Source organism: Alexandromys fortis, unplaced genomic scaffold (assembly GCF_014885135.2).
Source record: "Alexandromys fortis isolate MF-2015 unplaced genomic scaffold, M_Fortis_MF-2015_v1.1 scaffold_5, whole genome shotgun sequence".
NCBI classification, from domain to species: domain Eukaryota; kingdom Metazoa; phylum Chordata; class Mammalia; order Rodentia; family Cricetidae; genus Alexandromys; species Alexandromys fortis.
Window position 1 is genome coordinate 23,680,690 of NW_026067924.1, and position 14,687 is coordinate 23,695,376.

Genomic DNA, 14,687 nt, shown 5'->3' on the forward strand with positions numbered 1-14,687 from the left:
CAATGCATTGGTGCTGCAGGGCGGTTTTTAGCTCAAAGCCCAGTGAGTTCCAGGATAGCCTGAGCTACAAATCAAGACCTTGTCTTGAAAACAGTTTCTGGAGCAAATGTTCCATACAGATAGGTGAAACGATTGGGCCAGAGATTGAGGAAGGCATGAAAGCGTTGTCTTGTCTTGCCCAGGGTGTTGGCAGGTGTTGGTACTGTTTGCCCTTCCTCGGGAGTTCGGTAAGCGAGGGGCTATCAGTCCTGAGAAGGTGCACGTGCAGTTAAGGAGCCTCAAGCTTGAGAATGACAGGCAGGTGTGATCTTTAGAAAGCTGGAGGCAGCTGTGCTGTGCGGAACCCACTGGAGTGGATCAAGTCAGAAGCAGGCAGACCAGCTGGGCACCTACCGGGGAACATTAGAATCAGATAAGGCACACTGACCTTGTTTAGTTGGAGCGTGTGTGTAAATCGCAATTTTGAGGAAAAGCCAGCTTCCTGTTGTTTCTGGATTTTTGAGCTAAAAGAACATACAATTGGGAATGAAATTGAATATTGGTCAAACATGAGAAAGGGAATCAGGAGAGACGGAGCTGTCTCTTGGAAAATCTGCTCTTTCCTTCTGCTTATTCTAATTGCTCACCTAGATACGCCTGCACTCTTGCAACTTGGTTTCTTGAGAGCTTAGAAGTCATCGACTCCAACACTACCACTATAAAGTAGTGTGGCACAGGGTTGGGATAAACAGTCAGCTTCACCTGAGACAGAAAACCTCTGAGCAGCAGCAGCGGAGAGGAAGGACAGGGTATCTGGGTGGATCCGATTGCGCTAGTCTCACCTAGTCCTTGCTGCTCCTCTGCGCTGACAAAAGCGCAGCCGCACTAGGGCGTGCAGCTAGGTGTTCCGAGAACACTGTACAGCTAGGACTAAAACCAGTAGCTACCAGCACAAACCGGCGGGAAAGTCCAGCCTTTTGACCATTTGCATTTAGACTTCAGCAGCGTCGCAGAAGCTGGCCAGTTCGAGGTCACAATTTTATTTTTAAAAGGCGGGTGACCGCGTGGGTGCACGGGAGAAGGAACTTGTAAAGTGGTTTGGTTTTTAAATAAAAGAGTGAACTGCAAAACCAGGCATCAGCAGAAAACGCGAGGTCAAGAGAGCAGACACGCCCCCAAGACACACCTCCAACGAAACACCGGCGCTGGACTCCCACGTCTGGAGCGCGCAAACTCGTGGTGGGGTCAGTGGCGTGTGTGAGAGGGCAGATGCTCAGGTCGGGGACACAGATTTCCTTCGTTATCAGAAGGCACGAGAAGTCAAAGAGATGCACTGATCAGGGGTGCGTGCTATAAGGGGGCGCACGGCGCACAGTGCGGAGGCACGCGGATGCTCTCTAGCGCCATCGATGGGATTGGGGGAACACACGGATCCCAGTTATGGATGTTCCCTAGTCCCATCCCCAGACCCAGCCACGGGATAATGGGGAGCACACGGATCGGGGTCACAGATTTTTCTCTAACCCCAGGGTTGGGGTCCTGAGAGGCGTGTGAACCCAAGTTAGGAGGCGTAGTGCACCCGCGTACGGATCACCCCTAGTCTTGGCCGTGGGTGAGCACAGTCACAAGGGTCCTTGGTACGCGAATACCGACCCGGCTTCAGCTCTCAGGCCGCTGTCCCCGGGACGCGCGCACCAGGGGCGCGCGGGACCGGGATGGGCGGGCCGGGTGCGGGCGCGCGCTCCTGGGGGCGCGGCGCTGCCAATCGCAGACAAAGGCCGCCCAGCAGATCATGTGGTGCGGCGGGAGGAAGTGCGGCTTGTTTTCCCGGCTGGGCTCTGGAGCGGCGGGTGCGGCGCGATGCACGGGTACCCGGGAGCGGACGGCTGCGAGCCCCGATGAAGCCCGAGCGGCCCCAGCCCGATGGAGGCGCCTCCGTGGGAGCCGGTGCGCAACGACTCGCTGCCACCCACGCTGAGCCCGGCCGTGCCGCCCTATGTGAAGCTTGGCCTGACTGCGGTCTACACCGCCTTCTACGCTCTCCTCTTCGTGTTCATCTACGCGCAGCTCTGGCTGGTGCTGCGCTACCGCCACAAACGACTCAGCTACCAGAGCGTCTTCCTCTTCCTCTGCCTCTTCTGGGCCTCGCTGCGTACTGTGCTTTTCTCCTTTTACTTCCGAGACTTCGTGGCGGCCAACTCGTTCAGCCCTTTCGTCTTCTGGCTGCTCTACTGCTTCCCCGTGTGTCTGCAGTTCTTCACCCTCACGCTTATGAACTTATACTTCACCCAGGTGAGTCCCGAGAGAGTCGCTCATCTGCTGGGGTCGTCTTCCATCCTTCAGGCGGGGACAGGTGGAGAGGGTGGTGGCGAGGCGCGGGTCCTGGGACCATTCTATCTTCAGATCCTACTTGCAGGTGACCCCACTCTATTCTGAAAGTAGGGAGGACTCACCGGGTACCGGGAGTCTTCCGTGCACATCGTGTTGGGTGCTGATGCAAGGGGTGCCTGAACTCTAGTTTCCCTTGTCTCCCTTGCTCGTCTTTAGACACCCCTTAGTCTGGTAGGCCATTTGAGTCTTGACCCCACTTTGGGGCCAGACGCGGCCTATTGGGAGTAATGGTGGGGCGGGCTTGGTTTTGATGAGATGTTTTGAACCTTTGGGATTAGGAGCCCTACTGTACTGTGAATTAGTAACTCATTCCACAGGATTGCTTCACCAGGGCCGTCTGGTGGCACGCCCAGCTCCCCAGCTGCAGGAGGTTTTTGGCTTGCTGTCTGAGCTCAGCGGAGAAGCCCCAAGAAATAAGTCATAAAATTGAACCTGGGCTCTTTTTACAGGCTCACCAGCTTCGTTTTATGAGACCTGGAGATAATAAGCTAAAGGATTGCACGAGGGCTCCTGTGGCTGTGTCTTTACTTAGTGAAAACACAGTGATTGCAGGAGGCTTTACAAATACCGAGCCACGTACTTCTCCAAGGCTTTAATGACACTGCGGCGTTATCCTTGCCTTCTCCAGTTCCCTTTAGCTTTCCAGGCACTAAAATGTCCATTTTCACAAGGGCCCTGTCCAGGGGGCAAGCTCTAACTGTCACCTGGTGGGAGTGATTTAAGTATCTTCTTTGTGGCGGAGGCCCGTGCAAGCAGGCATACTGTGCCTTTGAACAGTTGCTCTGTTTTCAAAATGTTTTGATGAAAAGAAACGTGTGCTTGTTGGGGTGCAGGTCAGGGGTCTGACTAGCCGGGGCAGAGTTGTCCTGGTATCGTAGAAACTGCTGACTGAAAATATGGAAGAAATAGTTTTGCCTAACAAATACCAGATGTGTTTGTGCACACCTGAAATCCTGGTACTTGTTGAGTGGAGGCCGTTGGGTCAGGGGTTCTAGGCCAGCCTCAGCTACATAGTAAGTTTGGGGCCACCCTGAAGTATATGAGCCCTTGTAGGGAGTCTGAAGGAAGCTAAAGGGGAGAGGAGGAAAGATACCAGACATGTCAGGTGTGGTGGATCGTACCTGTAATCTTAGAACCTGGGTAACTAAGCCAGGAAGATTGCTGTGAGTTCTAGCATAGCCCGAGCAACAGCATGAGACCCTGCTTCCCCTCCTTCAATCAGATGGAATATATAACGGAGTATGTATGTTTATATAGTACTATATATATATATAGGGTCTCTGCTTGGAGCCTTCTTTTTTTTTTTTTTAAAGATTTATTATGTATACAATGGTCTGCCTGCATGTGTCCCTGCAGACAGAAGTTGGCACCAGCTCTTATTACTGGTGGTTGTGAGCCACCATATGGTTGCTGGGAATTGAACTCAGGACCTCTGGAAGAGCAGTCAATGCTCTTAACCACTGAGCCATCTCTCCAGCCCCTTGGTGCCTTCTTAGTGGTCCTGTGGGTCAGCATATTTTCTAGTCCAGGAGTAATGGGTGTGGCTCTTCTGGTGCTGCCTTTAAACTCTAGAACCAGTCCAGGCCATCGGCTTCATGACACACGGGTTTTGTAATTGAGTAGAAATGGGTGGTTCCTGCAAGATGCAAATGTGAGGTAAGGCAGTGTCATTTGGAAAACTGTGTCTCAGATGGAGATCTTATCTCTGGTCCCTTTTGAGTGTGCTGCCCTGTCTCTCCGGCAGTCACATGCCAAGCCTGCTCTTAGAGCCAGATTAGGGCCCGGCCGGCGCATTTTCTGCACCATCTGCTGGTTGTTGAGTAAATGCTGAGCAAGGGGAAAAGTGACCAGGCAGGCAGAGCCACTTGTCAGGAGGCTCCAAGTCACCATCCTTGTTTTCTTTATGTCCCCCAGGTGGGAGGACACAGCAAGGGGGCGTTTGTCTGAGGGCTCAGGGTAGGAGAAGACAGCACCACAGTGAGGACGTTCCTAGCTTCCTGACAAGAATTCTGGTCCTGGAGAGTTAGGAAGCTGACTCCTGGACTCCAGCCTGCTGTGCCATCTCTTGTTCTCTGACATGGGTTCTCAGTCACTAGAAGTGCCTGGAATGTGGCTCTCCAAGGATCCCTGTGCTTGAGCTCCTTTCAGACCACGTAAATCCAACTGTGGGGGAGAAATTGTGTGCTGGCTGGGCCCAGTGTGCGGGTCTATGGTCTCAGCTCTTCAGAGGTGGAGACAGGAGGATTACTGAAAGTTCAAGGCCAGGGTAGACTACAGAATGAGACATCTCAGTCCGCCTAAAAATAGTCAAATCCAGTTGAGGCGATAAGGTCTGTACACACACACACACACACACACACACACACACAATCATGACTTGAGGGGCTGAAAAGAGTGAGGGCTGGAAGACTTGTACAATGCGATGCCTTCATCCCCAGGGATGGGGGTCCTGAGGCAGGGGACTGGATAGAAGAGAGCTAGAAGGCCCAGGGGTTGGAAATGATCAAGAAGGGAGCTGCCTTCTGGTTGTCACATCCTTAGGCCTGGCTCATGTCACTTACAACCCATGAACTGTTCCTCCTCCCAAGTCTCAGAAAGAGGCGGCATTACCACGAAGTCAGCGTCCTGTGTGGAGTGCCCCCACCCCTGGAATGCCCCACGGTATTTTTGTTTTACACAAAGAGCGGTTTGGAGAAGGGCGTGTCTGCTCTCAGCCTGTTGCTGTCCTATGAGGAGCAATACCTTGCCTGGTAGCTCAACCTGTCTGCCCTGGTCCTGTTCTCGCTCTGCCCCTGTGGGTGACTGCTTTGTCTGCGAGGTGGGCCTCAGCTTCATTCCGGCCCACTTTCTGCTTCTTTTGCATGAAGCCTTAGTGGTGGTAGGATCCCCTGCACTGCTTAGTCACACAGACGTTGGGCTGGCGGTCGGATCCCCCATCTGGGCCCTTTTCCCTTGCCAGACAGAAAGGTACCCCCATCCTGCGCGCATGCGCAGAAAACTGAGCCAGGCGCTAGACCCTGGCAGGGTGAGTTCTTCCAGAACTCTCTTAGAAGTCCACTTTCCGTTGCTATTTATACCCATTGGGCCCACCCAGTCTCAGATCAATGGGTGCCTGTTGAGGCTACTCAGGGACTCGGATTCGGAAGGGGCTCTCATGCCAGTGGGCTCGTGAGACTCCATCTCAGCCACACCTTCTGAGGTAGCCAGGAAGATGGAGGCTGGCTTGGCCTGTTAATCGGAAGAAAGCTATGTGCAGTGTGAGTGTGTGTGCTATCCCTAAATGTCTGAACTCTATTCGGATAGACTTGTTGTTCCCAGTGATGGGTCCTTGCACCAGCTCCAGGGGCCGGCTGAGGTACACACAGCTTGGGGAGGGGGGCAGGGAGGACGGACCAGACATGCACGGAAGCCTTGGACCCGGAGTCTGACGAGCTCCACATCAGATCACGCTCTTAATGGTTAGGGCCTGATAAGACTGTGACCATGAAAGTCCCTGTGTGGCGGCATTGTGTTGTTCCCCTCCCTGGGCTATAGGGCAGATGGTCCAAAGTAAAAGGTCTCTCAGCTTCTGCACGGAGCAGGTCTATCTGTAGAGCAGAGGGTCATGAGGTGGTTGGGGCTCTGCTTGCTTTGTGTCCCAGACACCTTCCTAGGAATTTCCAGTCCAGGACTCCAATTTTGGAGGCTCCTGGGGTTGGTTGGATGAAGTGGGTACGGGCTTCTCTTGGACCCTCTGTGGTCTGAGAAGAGGAATGAAGGCGTGAGCTCTCTGTGGGGAGAGGTGGCGTGGCGAGTGGACATTGACTTGGGAAGTAGGAGCCACCAGAAAATGGAGTCTGTGGACTATGTCACCATGCCACCAGGAGAACGGGTAGTGGATTTCGGACAGAGTAGGTTCTTACTGTGACTTCTAGCAGTCAGTTCAGTCAGAATTTATCTGTCAAATACCTGTTGTGTGTCAGGCCTCTGGGAGCTGGGAGGGAGAAGCTTCTAGGCCTCTTGGTGATTATGAAATGGTCTAAAGTTTGGGAAACAGACACGGCAGATCTTGCTGACTCCAGGTATCTCATGTCAGAGCTGGGACTATGCCTAGCCTGGGCTATGCACCCCACATGGTCCAGGTGCCTTGGCCCTTGTGCTTACACCCCAGGCTCTCGGTCAGTGAGAGCTGTGTGCATTTCTGGGTGTGCATTTGTGCAGCTGCCTGTGTGATCACAGGTGCAGAGTTTTTGCCCACACTGTACTCAGTTGCACCTGCGCGCCTACTTACCTGTCAGGGTCTGTGTGCATCTGTGAGAATTTGTTTATGCATGCATACTTGTGTGTCTCTGTGTACAATTGCCTGCATATACACGTACCTGTGTCTCTGTGTGCCTGAATATGAACCTATATGTGTCAGCACGCATGCTTGTGTATATGCCTGTGTGTGTGTGCACAGCTATGTAGATCTGTGAAAACTCACCTGTGTGTACATGTTTGTCTTGTGTGTACACTTCTTTGCATGTCTGTGTGTGAACACCTATGTCCCCATTGGTATGCATGCTTATGTATGTTTTTGAGAACATGCTTGCTGTGAATGCTCGTGTGTGTCTCTAAATATGTTTTTGTGTGCTCCTCTGCATGTTTGCATGTGCTAGTGCTTGGATACCGGTGTGTGTGTCAGTGTGCATGTCTGTCTGTGTTTGTCTTGTGTGTCTGTGCTCCTGGAGAGCTTGCACTCACTGTCATTCCTCCTGTCCCCAGTACCTCCTGGGTAGAACCTTCTATTTGAGCAGGACAGGCTCCTCTGCTGTCCCTTCGGCAATGTTTTTGTTTGCTTGTTTTGTTTTGAGACAGGATCTCCCCAGGTTGTCAAGGTTGGCCTTGAACAGGCAATACAGCCCAGGCAGGCCTTGAACTCTTGACCCAGGCTCCTGAGTAGCTGGGTTGTCAAGTTTGGGTTACCAGATATGACTTTACCATCTTGTTTTCCTCTCTTTCCCCAAACTTCCTTTGCATGCTTGGCACTCTGGGAACAGGAAGACAGCTCTATAGCAGGGGCTCTAGTCCTCTGACCCCGGCTCTGTTCAGTGGTTCTAGTCCTCTGACCCCGGCTCTGTTCAGTGGTTCTAGTCCTTTGACCCCGGCTCTGTTCAGTGGCTCTAGTCCTCTGACCCCGGCTCTGTTCAGTGGCTCTAGTCCTCTGACCCCGGCTCTGTTCAGTGGCTCTAGTCCTCTGACCCCGGCTCTGTTCAGTGGCTCTAGTCCTCTGACCCCGGCTCTGTTCAGTGGCTCTAGTCCTCTGACCCCGGCTCTGTAGCAGAGGTTCTAGTCTCTGACCTTGGCCCCAGCAGAGGCTTGGCTGAGGACACTGCACGGCAGTAGTTATCCTTAGGAGCTGCCAATGCTGGTCCCTTACATCTCAGTCCCTGCCTTTGCATGGTCACACAAAGAGACATCAGGGCAGAGCCCTGTCCTAAGTTGTTGTCATTGTGTGGATGAGCTCAGTGACCCATACCAGGGTGCATCTGTCCGCACCCACTGTCCTCAGGCTCACCTCTGAGGCCCCGTCCCTGTCCCTCTCCTGTTAGACGGTCCTCCTGCTAGCTGCTCAGCACTGAGCCCAGCATGGGCAGGGAGCGTGCGAAGGGCTGAGCAGGCAGGCAGTGCCCGTGCAACACTCTGCAGCACCTCCTCGCCAGGGTGTCTGGGGTTTGGGGAAGATCCGATCTGTGTCCACTTCCTTCAACCCTTCCTGGTCACCTTGAATTTCCTTGTGAGGAGGAAGCCACTTCCAGACTGGAAGCCCTGCCAGTCTCAAACTCCAGGTAGCCAGGGCTCCTAAGACAGAAAAACAGCTGCACCAGCGGCTGACTCAAGCAGCACCTATGGGAGCCGCGGGGGCTCAGAGATTCTAGTTCATTCTTCAGCTGAGGTCTTTACCTGGGAGGGACTAGTGAAGCCTAGTATGCCCAGTCCTTAGACTTCATGTGAAAGATGGGGTGAAAAGAAGGCGTGTCAGGTACTGGCCAGGACATCAGGCCTGTGAGCCACATGTGGTCTCTGTCACATAGCCCTCTCCCCCTTCCTTCTATTTTCAAATCATCCTTTATAAAGGTAAACCGTCCTTAGCACACAGATTTTAAAAATTGCCTTCGGGATGGACTTGGTCTGTGGATGTAGTTCTCTAGCCCCGGGGTTAGGACAAACCTGTTTGTTTTCCTGGCTCTCACACCACCTTTAGTCTGTGGGGTTTGTTGGAGCAAGTCCTGCAGGCAAGTCGCAAGCCTTGGCTTTGCTCAGGAGAGTATCACTCATTCAGCGCCCAAGTTTTTACTACCTCTTTCCCAGGAGGGCCACACTTCCAACATACAGACAGATCTTTGGGGGCAAATCATAGCCAACCCGTGGCTTCCATTAAACAGTCACCCCTTCCTCTTCACGGCAGCCCCAGGCTGTCCTTTCTGTCTGGACATTACACATCATTGCACAGCAGAGGAGTCATACAGCGTGTGACCTTCTTCGTCCAGCTTCTCACACTTAGTCTGTTACGTATTTGTTGTTCATTTCACAGTGCTGGGAATTGAACCGAGGGCCTCCCAGATGCCATATAAGCACTCCCTTTAAGCTATATCCTTAGTTCTCTTAACTTTTCATTTTGAGGCACTAAGTTGCCTGAGCTGTCTTGAACTCATTCTGTAGATCCAGGCAGGCTAACTTGTGTGTCATCTTCCCAAGTAGCTAGGATGACAGGCCTGTACCACTAGGCAAAACTGCCTTTCTACTTGGAACCAGCCATCCTTGGTGCCCTCCCTTGTTCCTGACACGATACGGACTTATCCCTTCCTTCCTGGTTGCTGTCCTTTCAAGTCCTACCCAGAAGCTGGGCCTACTGGCCCAGGCCTATCAAGCCTGCTACACAAGAGACTGAGGCAGGAGGATCAATATTTTAAAGCCTACCAGGGCTGCAGAATGAGTTCAAGGCCAGCCCAGGCAACTTGGAAAGTCGTTGTCTTCAAATAAAATAGAAAAGGAGGTTGGGGATATAGCTCAGTGGAATAGCACTTGCTTGGTATGCTTTAAGCCCCAAGTTCCATCCCTAGTGCGAGAGGTGGGGGAGAAAAAAGCCTCAGCCAGGCTGCTTCCTCTTCAGGAGTTCCCATAGCTATTCATTCTTTGTAGAACACGAGGAACTCCATCCAACACCACATGACCCGCAAGGTCACGGGTTCCTGGGAAAGTCTATAAACCCTTCACATTTGTCTTATTTCTGAAGCAGAAGGCTCCTCTGTGGGGGAAACCTGGGCATTTTGGGTGCTAACTTGTTTCGTAGGTTTTGCATAATTTACTTTCCAGGAAGGAATCCTGTGGTAAGATACAGTGTGTGGCTGCTGTGTGCTGACCAGATGACCCTCCTTTGTGGAGCCCTTGGGCTTGACTAACTAGTTCCGCCAGTCACTTGGTTAATCTCCTTTGGATCATGTGGCAGTTGAGGAGTCCTGGCTACTGGACTAAAGGTTCAGTGATTGTGGCTCCGTGTGAGAATATGATCATAGTACTACAGCCCGGTCACTCCTGGGACTGAGAAGAAAGCTCGTGAGGGAGGCTGTCCTCGGATGTTAGTCTGTATGCCGAGGCAGGTGGACAGTGCTTCCCGGTCAGCTTGGAACGGGCAGTAACAGGAGGGCGGGGCGGTGTGTAGCTCAGACTGAAGCGGTCCTTGAGTCAGCGAGGTCACCTCTGCCTCTTCACTGGACAGGTGGAAGCAGAGCCCATGAGGCATGTCTCCTTAGAATGAGGCTGCACTGACGGTCGTGGGTACCTGAGGACAGAGGGTACAGATATCTCTGGGACAGCACCCAGATGAACGTCTCTCCACCTCAGTGGTATGGCAGATGCTGAGCCCGTCTGAGCCTGGGACTGGGCTGACTCTGGATCTAGCTCGCAGCAGGGACAAGAACAGGGAGAAGCATTTGGCCTGCCCTTGGGTTCAACTTGGAGAACTTTCCATAGGAGGCTAGCCTTGGCCTCACTGTGTAGCCCACGCTGGCCTCAAACTCATCACTTTCCCTTCTCAGACTCCCTAAGACTGGAATTACAGACATGTGCCACCACGTCTAGCTTCTAGCTGCCCTTCTTAAGTGACGCATGTCCTGGGGGACCATGCGTACAGTGTCGCCTCTGTAGGCCCAGCTCTGTTGCCATGGACACGGGCTAGGTGTGGGGCTGCAGACCCTCTCTGGTCCCAAAGCTGTATCTCTCACCCAGAAGGAAAACTAACAAAGAATGCAGAAGCAGACTCTCACTTTACTGTCTTGCACTGCTGACCTCAACTGCAGATCCCCTAGGGCGACTCCGAATTCTCCTGGGAATCCTGTAGGAAGGGCTACACTCTGCATCTGATTTCAGGGACCCTGACCGTCTGTGGTCCTGCTCGGTGAAGTTGGACGCTCAGGGCCCGTAGACACACACCGTGAGGCAATGGGTGATGCTGGTGCTGGCAGGCAAGGGAAGAAGGAAGAAGACCAGGGCCTCGGGAGTTATGTAATTTCCCCAGTGTATCAGGAAGTGGGCAGTGCAGCGTGGCCGTGAGTAGGTGCTCACGTGCCGCTGAATCCCTCACCTGGTTGAGTAAGAGAGCTCCTTTTATGGTCGAGAAAGCATCCAGGCTAGTCTTTGGGCATTTAGAATCGAGGTTTGAAGACAAGCCAGGTGATCCTGAATCTTAGTAGCCGAATGGGCGCCACAGGACTCCATAGTGTCTATCAGTAGGCAGGGGTTTGGTATTTCACTCACCGAGGCCTCAGAAATGAAACGGGCAGGTGCTGTTACCCATCCTATTTTATGGGTCCCGGAGGAGTAGTGAGGTCAGGCACCTATCCCAGATGCACAGCTGATAATTGGTGAAGCTACCGGAGTTCAAGCCTGGACTCAGCTCAAGCCTCCCCACTCTTCCCCTTGTTCCTCTGCTTAAGATGGATGTGTACAGGTGGCCTGCGAAGGCACGGTGAATGTGGCGCTAGGTGAAGGCGCAGGAGCTGGAGAGCCGTTCCACTGAGTGTTGTTTTGGGTGGACACGCCAGCTGTAGAAGACTGCGGGAGGGATAGAGACATTCATAAGAAATACAGCCGGCTGGTGGTGGCTCAGACCTTTAATCCCAGCACTCAGAGAGGCTGAGGCAGGCGGATCTCTGTGCATTCGAGGCCAGCTTGGTCTACAGAGTGAGTTCTAGGACAGCCAGAGGTACACAGAGAAACCCTGTCTCAAAAAAACAAAACAAAAAGAAGAAAAAAGAAACACAAACTGGTGTGTGATAGCCCCATAGTTTCTTCTGCATACATACATATACAGTAAAAGTATAAACCAGGCTGAGTCGAAAACAGTAGCCTCAGGGAAGGAATCACCCTGGCAGGGAACAGAACCAAGCAGGGCTTAGCTGGCAATGGTAGCAGTTTTATTTATTAAAATCAAAGTGCAGAGCTGGAGAGGTGGCTCAATCAGTCAAGTGCTTGTTGTACAAACATGAGGACTTTATTTCTGATACTCAGCATCCACATTAAAAACAAACAAATAATCCAGGCATACATAGTAACACATGCCCGTAATTCCAGCTCTGGGGAGACAGAGACAGGAGGATCCCTGGAATTGCCTGCATAGCCAGCCTGGCTTAACTGGACCTTGCCAAATTTAGTGAGAGATACTGTCTCAAAAAGTAAGTTGGACACTGGTTTAGGAAGACTTGTGATGCTGACCTCTGGGGCGTACACACTCACGTTCTCTCTCTCTTCCTCTCTCCTACTTGGGACAGACATACATAAGCGTTACTATTGGAAGTGAATGTTGGGCATATGAATTACTCTCTGTGCATGTGTGCATACGGAATGTTTTGAAATAAGATGTGTAAGTGGCTGGGGATGTGGTGTAGCATATGTACGAAATCTTGTACAACATATGTAAGAACCAAGAAAAAGGGATGTATGAGCCTTAGAGGTGATGGTGCGGGCCTGCCATCCCAGCTACCCTGGAGGCTGAGCAGGGGGTCTGGAGTTCACAGCCTGTCTGGTCTTCAGAGTAAGTTCAAGGCCACCCTCAGCACCTTACTGAGATGCTATCACAAAATAAAAAGGGAGAGGGAATGTAAGGGATGTGTAATTCAGCGGGAAAGACTCAAATCCGTCTTCTTAACATTGCCAGACCAGTGCACATACATACATTTACAAACCTACGTGTGCACGGCTAACTTCTCAGCTACTTCTAAGGGCTCCCCAGTGCCTTCAGCCCACAAGGCAGGACCGTGGCTTCCAGAGGGTAAGGGGATTGTGCTGCGCCTCCAAACCTGTCTTTTCATTGGGTTGGGTACAGACTCTTAAGAAGGTTATATTTTGGAAGGATTTTGAAGGTTCCTGTAGAAGAATTCTTTTTTTTTTTTTTTTTTTTTTTTTTGGTGGGAGTGGATGATTTGCAGGTAGGATCTCAATATACAGCCCCAGGCTAGGCTCAAACTCAAAATGATCCTTCTGCCTCAGCCTGCCAAATGCTGACATTACAGGTGCATACGCACACCCTGAAAACAAAGGAGGAATTCCACATCAAGTATAAGTTAGGAAATGTCATGGAGCTCTTGGAACATAGTGGGAACGGCTGTGTCTCTGGGGACAGCAGGTTTGCAAAGGACACTGTCACACATGGGAAGGTAGGTAATGCGGGCTGTTTCTACCAGGACCAACTATTGTGACATTAGTGAAAGAGAATGCTAATGCCAGCGTGAAGTAGTGGTTGAAAACACGGGTTATGGGGAGTTCAGAGGGTGTGAGCCGATCTGTGACATCAACAGCCTGAGATTTATTAGGGGAGAGAGGCAGAGGTCAGCCACTTCTCAAAAGAACTGCGTCACATGCAGGGGCCTGTCATCTGGAAGGGTGTGGCGAAGAGCCTGGGGTTCCTGGGGGGTCTTGAGGTTAATTATAGTTGAGGGTAGTGAAGAAGCCGATTCAGGGAACCATGCAGGACCCCCACATTCCTGTCATCTGTCAGCTGCAGCCTTTTAAGGCTGAAACTCAAATGTGCAGCCTTCACGATAGAGAACAAGTCACTGAGTGCCACCTAAGACCTGTGTGGCACCCTGCCTGGTTCTGCTAGGACAGACCGACACTGAGAGGACTTACTTCTGTCTTTTCCGCTCCTTCCCTTTCCTCTTATTGGAGATTGAACCCGAGTTCTTTTGAATGTGAGGCAAGCATGCTCTCACTGAACTATGAACCCAGCCCCTTTTTTTCTCTTCATTTTCGTTTTCAGACAAGTCCTCACCCAGTTGACCAGGCTGACCCTGCATCATAGTGCTCAGTTCCAGGTAGAACTTAAAGAAGCAGAGGAACTGGGTATGGTGGTTGTGGGGCTGTCACCTTAGTGCCTGAGAGAAAGAAGAAGGGGCTTGAGCCTTTCAGGCCAGCCTGTGCTAACTGACACCCCCTCCCCACAATAACAAAAGACTGATGAAGTGAAGTTAAAACTAAAAGGAATTTACAGGCCCCTTTGTCTTGGTAAAGGCCCAAGAGACAGGCCTGTAAGACCTGAGGTGACAGGCCTATGGTGGCTCTGATGAGATTGGTATCCTCCTCCTTCAGGCCATTCCTGCTGTCTCTCTCTCCCCTCTGTGGGGGAATCCCCTGAAAGCCCTGGTCTCAGTGTTGGGAGGGGAAGGAGGAAATGCCCAGTTCCTGACCCAGCTTCTCAGGGTGTCTGGGAGCCTGTCTTGGTCAGTGTTCTGACACATGACCAATGTAGGTGGAAGTTTCTGTCCTGGCCTCCTGGTCCTAAAGAACCACCCAGAGGGCTGGAGAGATGGCTCAGGGGTTAAGAACACTGGCTGTTCTTCCAGAGGTCCTGAGTTCAATTCCCAGCAACCACATGATGGCTCATAACCATCTGTAATGAGGTTCTGGTGCCCTCTTCTGGCGTAGAGGAGTACATGCAGGAGGAACATTGTATACATAATAAATAAATCTTAAAAGAACCACTCAGAGTCTTAATATTAATTATAAATGCTCAGCCAATAGCTTAGACTTGTTACTATCTAACTCTTGAATTTAAATTAACCCATATTTCTTATCTGCCCCCTGCCACACGGCTCATGTCTTGTTACCTCATTTTCTATACATCCTGATTCCTTTCCATCTCTGGCATCTCCTCTGACTCCGCCCTTTTCCTTCCCAGCATTCTTAGTTTGGCTTTCCCACTTAACTTTTTCCTGTTCAGCTATTGGCCATTCAGCTTCTTTGTTAAACCAGTCTCAGTGACAAATCTTCACAGTGGACAAAAGGATTATTCCACAGCAGAC

General features: G+C 51.7%; 1 protein-coding gene across 3 annotated transcripts in view; it reads left to right on the forward strand.

The window, feature by feature from the left end:
- The first annotated feature begins 1,772 nt into the window (after positions 1-1,772).
- Gpr137b (G protein-coupled receptor 137B) overlaps positions 1,773-14,687 on the forward strand; it is a 37,178-nt gene continuing 24,263 nt past the window's right edge. Inside the window, exon 1 of one of the 3 annotated variants that reach the window (XM_050142229.1) lies at positions 1,773-2,271. In XM_050142229.1, coding sequence (XP_049998186.1) covers positions 1,903-2,271 — 369 coding nt within the window. In that variant the 5' untranslated portion in view covers positions 1,773-1,902. The remainder of the gene's footprint in view (positions 2,272-14,687) is intronic. The other 2 variants (XM_050142231.1, XM_050142230.1) reach the window with 2 other exon arrangements.